Genomic DNA, 6000 nt, shown 5'->3' with positions numbered 1-6000 from the left:
ACCTCCGCGTCGGTAGGTACACAGTCTTCCACTCCTGCCAGGAATCCACTGTATATTCAGCGAGACATATCCCGAGACTAGACTCTCGGCGAGGAAATTGTATCAATTGCGTTGAGAAACCAGCTGATCAGATCCATATTCCTTAAATTTTTGGAAAATATGTAAAAAGAGGCTTCGAAAAAGGAAAGGCAGGGTGGGGGGGGCACGAGGAGACAGAGAGAAAAGAAACACGTCCGCCTTCCACCAGGAGCAGGAAAAAAAAAAAAAGCTTTACTAACCCTAACCATAACCCTTAGATGCACAAGTGACTGGACCCTACACTCTTCCACAAGTGAAACAAAAATAAAAAAATAAAATGCAATGTTGAAGAAAAAAAAAAAGATTGCCCCCTCCCCCTCCCTCCAATAAAGCTTTCTGGGAAGCTATATTTTTAAGGAATATAAAACTCTGACATCATATCCTCCATTTATAAAATCAAAACAATGCATTTATGACTTGAAAAATTCTACACGAGAAGTCGGCGAGTAGGGTACTCGCTGACTTCTGGTGAATACATTTTTTCATGCTTTCTACGTGCACGTTTGCCTCGTACTTACCTCACAGGATGGACCACGTGGTGAACACCCCACCATTGTGTCCACTGTCCACTAATAGAGACTAGGGTTCTGCCACAAGAGGGCACTGCTGTTGTCGACATATTTCCGATAGCTTTTCCAGAAGAAGAATAACTTACCCATTTTGAGTAGACAGATCACAAAGTTAACATCTTGGGAATCAAGTAATGTTAATGTTACAGTACAGTGTAAAGTACAGTGCCTGTAAATCAGTCATGGTCAATATAAATTAGCCCTTCGGACAAAAACACCCCTCTTCAATGTCAGAGTGAAATCCAAATTCCACAACGTAATACTGATTAAGTAAAAATATGTTATGTAAAAGTAAGGATTGCATAAAAATTTACCCCCTTCAAAATGACTGTCCTAATTCAACTCAGAAAAAAGATTATTTCAAAGTTCAAGTCATGGGATGGATACAAAAGAATTTCCAAGGCCCTAAACATCCCCAGGAGTTCTGGTAAATCCATCATCAAGAAATGAAAGGAATATTAGAGGGACCGAGAAGAAAGAGAAGAGTGAGCGAGACCACCAAGACACCTATGAGAACTCTGAAGGAGTTAAAGCTTTGGCTGATGAGATGGGAGAGACTGAGCTCCAACAACTGTTTCCCAGGTTCTTCACCAGTCTTAGTTTTATGGGAGAGTGGCAAAGACTGTTAAAGACGACTCAGATTAAATTTTGACTAGTTTGCCAAATGGATTGTGGAAGACTCCTTGGTCAAGTGCTTTTTGGCAGCCATCCTTGGAAGGTTCTTAAAGATAAAGAGTAAAATGAATGCTGCAATATATAAGAAAATCCTGGAGGTCAAACTGATGCTGTAGGCATATTGGATTATTGTACACATACAAATCTTGTTTATCTGTATAGTTTTAAAATACGCCAGTACATGGGATAAAGTAAGGATCAGTGTGACAGGGCCTTTATTGTTCAATTTTTTTGATACTTTTATCATCATAAATAAAAACATCTCTAGTTATGTATTCTTTCAAAACTAGTAATTAATATCAAATTGTAATTTTTTTCTTCCACAACAGATTTTCCGTATGACTTCAGCCCTTTTTGATAATGTTTTTGAACAAGTGCATAACGAGTTAAAAGTGAGTGTGCTCCAGCTCCTGTATAAGAAACTGATGGGACAGCTGCCAGCTTCAGTCCTCCTCCAGGGCACAAACTCTGGAATGTGTTTGAGAAGAACCACTGAGATTTCTCTAATCACTTTTATTGTTTGGCTCTGTTGATCCTGATCCACCAGGCTCACACAGTTGTCTGTTATTTTTTGTACCATCTACTGTTTGAATAGATTCATCTGTCTGTAAGTTTCTTGGCTTAAAATAAAGAAGTCTTTATATGGAGTGACACAATACCTACCCAAAACATTTCCCTTTCACAAATGATATTCCACGGCTCTCTGCTCTGTTTCCCTTGCATTCTCAACACGGAGGAATTACGGGCTGCTGACAGTTCCTATTTGGCACCTGACAGCTTTACACATGCAGACTATCACTGCAAAGTGATGCTGCAGAGTGATTACACACAACAGAGCTGACCCTGCAGCTGTTAGGATCCACTCTACATGGTGCAGAGAGTAAATAAACAAAGCATTATCAAGTTGCACTTGTCGCAAACTGATTATAGTAAAAACATGAACACGTTTTAAGTGTTTCTGTGATGCAGGTGTGAAGAAACTTTAATGAGTTTGAAGTAAACTTGTTCTTATGCCAAGAATGTCAGTTTAACATAAAACATAATGTTGCAGGCATGTAAACTGTTTAACCATATTTTGTTTTCAGATACAACTGCATTGTATTTTATTTTTGATTTTTATAATGTCTAGCCATAATGGCACAAATGATGTTACTTAGGTTAAGTAGCTAAAACTGCATTGTCTGTGTAGAATTGATTTTTTTACATTTCTGTTAGTAATCTTGCTGCTAAGATCTTTTGTACACTGCATAAACAGACTGCATGCAACAGTTCAGGTGACTCCTGCTTAATACAAACCCTGTTTCCTAAAAAGTTGATTTTATGTCTTCAAATAATACAAAGGCATGAGTCTATAATTTATTATATATATATATATATATATATATATATATGGGAGTGACAGAGGATACCCCAAAGGTTGAATCTCATTTCCTAGTGCCACCCCTTACCGCCAGATTTGATCCTAATTTCACCGTAATTTGACGTAATGAAGAGTTGTGTATATTGTTTAACTCTTTTACAAAAGACAATATCAATTGTCACAGATTCCTTGTATGTGTAATGTGTATTTTTAGGAGCTCCCGTTCATTTTCTGCTTGCAGCAGACATCGGCATTCAGCCTAGTACAGTCATTCGTCCGTTCGTTCATTCATTTATTCTCTAAAAAGTATAGAAATGATACAAGACTCTATACAATGGAATACAACAGTCTATACATACATACAGTACTATGGTTGTACTGTATGTATTCTTTAGCACACTTGTAACAGTTGTGAAGTGTACTCCTAAAAAGGTTAATTTATAAAAGCAACTCTCAAAGTCCAGTTCTAGATCTGGACCAAACAATAAATGAATCTGGACCCAGCCCACATATCTCATCATCTTGCATTGCAATTCATTGTTGAGAGGCAATGAAGTGTGTTTACTAATGTGATAATGTGGCGTGGTGTGGCTCCTTTAGGAGTGTGCAGAGTGTGTGAATAAAGGTTATAATTAAATAATAATAAAAATAATAATAAAATAATAAATAATAATAAATTAAATGATGAATATTTATCCTAACTACTAAATAAAGTAGCCCATTCATTAAACATTTGTTAAAACTTTCATGGTATCACTTGAAATATTTTCAAGCTCTTTCAAATTAAAATACTTGTTTTAAAATAAAACCTGGTGAAAATTTTAAGAGTTTCCAGTTCACATGTATTTTATAAATTGTTTTGCATTGAGTCAGACGCATCTGGAAACTCATTTCTGGCTACTCTACTTCAACAGAGGGAAATTAGCTGTCAAAGTTCAATTTTTTTTAGCAATTGTACAGTAAAGGCTGCAGTAACAGCAACAAATGGCACAACTCTTCAAGTTACAAGCTGTTTGAGTCAGTTTTCCCTCTGCTCTGTAAAGAAAAGGGTGTTAGCCCTGAAGCAGGTTGTATCTTCATCCTCTGTTAATGTCATTATCAGAAACTAAGGCCACAGAAAGGGGTTATGTCACATGATCATGGAGTTACCTAAATGTGCAAAGAAAAGTCAGGTCGAATTAGAAAACTGAGCTTTCAAAGATGAGTGGAAAATATAAAAATATGCATATATTTTGTCCTCACTGAGATATTGGTGACAGTTATTATTCTCAAAAATAAATATGGTAGAAAGCTTACATCGCTGCAGCCTGACAAATGAACATTTAAGTCAGTTACTCCATCTGACAGTATTTTCGTGCCAAGGTTTAAAATGCTCATTGAGGCAGGCATAGCCCTTTTTCCACACCAGGTTACTCTGTATTTAACTCTCAGGGCATTTGCAACTTTGGCTTCAGTCAATCAGATGTTACTGTTTTGTTGTCTTTAGGTTCAGTTTATTTAATATGTTTACTCTCGGTTGAAAACAAAGGCTCATTTTGTTAAAGCATGGAAAGCAATTTATTGATGAAGTTTAATTTAAAATTTCTTATAAAACTATATTACACATTAAGCTTACTGTCAAAAGTTAGATCATCTTAGATTTACAAACATACAATTGCAGGCAAACAGAACCATTTCTTTAGGTTGTACATTGTAAACAAATTATAAGCATTTGCTTCTTGCTAGTTGTTCTGAACCTTTGACCTTATCTGGAAATCAGATTTAGACCTTTGAATATAAAGCATGAGAACTCCTGGTTTATAAGGTTTAATAGCCACACCACTTCACCCTTATGCTGCATACCAAAAAGGGTAAAGACATCCCTACTTTGAGGCATGAATTCACTTTACATAGAGCAAAGTAATAAGGGCAGGAGGTGACATGGCTTAACTTTTTGTACCTAAATCCATCAGTAAATTATACATGCAATGAAAAAAAAAAACAATGAAAAGAACTTACATTTTTTAAAATCAAAACGACAAAGTATTGTGCAAAGATTCAGGAAGTGTGGAAAAAGTAAAACAAAAAAGGTAACCACTAGAGGATCTGTTTAAATGCAGGTTTCTTAAAGAATGCTGTTTGTCTGTCTTAGGCCTCTTGGATTTCTACGTGGGGTCCTTCCAGTGACATCTCATCAGGGCATCCGGTTCGTGCTCGACGACAGCTGCACTTCAGAAACGAGTGGGCGACATGGAGCGGCTGGTCTGTGTGCTCACGCAGCTGTGGGGGCGGAGCCTCTGTGCGGACACGCACCTGTATCACCAGGTAACAAGGCAACAGATGTGTGGGAGCTAATGTGGAAATGACACAGATGCAAATGACAGTTTCTTTAAAGTTCAGCTATTTAACTGAAACCCACGTCTGACTGAGTTTGGTTTCTAAGAAATGTTAAATGTTAGTTTTCTAGATTTTTCTTCCCATTTTGAATAAAAATATGTTACATCACTGGGTTTAATTAAAATAATTTGAGACACCTAAAAATAAAGGATTTTGCTCATTCGTACATAATCTGTTCAAATTTACAAAAAAAAACTGTAGACTTGTAATTGTTTTATGAAAAATGATACCATCATTAAATTAGTAGCATGTCATGTCAGAGTTTTAGACTAAAATAATCCTATAATGAAGTTTTATCTGTTTTGGTCAAACCTTGAAAATAATATGCAGCATGGCAAGATGTTGCACTTAGAGTATGACTCTCAGCTACTACCACATCAAAGTCTAACTAAAAATCTGTGAAACTGACTGAATTATAGTCATTTCTGTGTTGGCTGATGTTGATTTGCTGTGGTGGCAATCTTGAATCAGATTAACTCCAAAAGTTAATCAGATGTCGATGTACAGCCAATAATTACTTTCCGAAAGATTCATTAAAATCCGCCCAGTGGTTCATTAGACATTTTTCACTGACAGTATAAACTTGTAGTAATTTTCTTAAATCAGACTATTTGTTATTATAAATTTTGCTAAATTGTTTGATTATGAAGGTAATTTTGTCCAGTGCAACACTTATCATACATCAACGTATTGTTGCGTAATCAAAACTATTTAAAGTTCAGTTGTGATAAAACTAGTGTATAATTTGTTTGAGTTTTCTACATTTACTTCATAGAGCCTGCATAGTACATATGTATTTTTCATGTAGTATTTAGCTCACATAATACCGCAAAACTCTTCTTTTTTTTCTGTGTTTCAGGAACCCGGTTGGTGGACCATGTGCAGGAGATCCTAGGCAGTATAAGATCTGCAACACAAAGGTCACTTTAGTGTAAAAAAAAT

At 36.1% G+C, this 6000-nt stretch overlaps 1 protein-coding gene across 1 annotated transcript in view; it reads left to right on the top strand.

The window, feature by feature from the left end:
• adamtsl5 (ADAMTS like 5) overlaps positions 1-6000 on the top strand; it is a 54581-nt gene that overhangs the window by 23056 nt on the left and 25525 nt on the right. Inside the window, exons 3-4 of the mRNA XM_017435028.3 lie at positions 4814-4986; positions 5918-5978. Coding sequence (XP_017290517.1) covers positions 4814-4986; positions 5918-5978 — 234 coding nt within the window. The remainder of the gene's footprint in view (positions 1-4813; positions 4987-5917; positions 5979-6000) is intronic.

Source organism: Kryptolebias marmoratus, linkage group LG15 (assembly GCF_001649575.2).
Source record: "Kryptolebias marmoratus isolate JLee-2015 linkage group LG15, ASM164957v2, whole genome shotgun sequence".
Lineage (NCBI taxonomy): Eukaryota > Metazoa > Chordata > Actinopteri > Cyprinodontiformes > Rivulidae > Kryptolebias > Kryptolebias marmoratus.
This window is presented reverse-complemented; position numbering and strand designations above follow the sequence as displayed.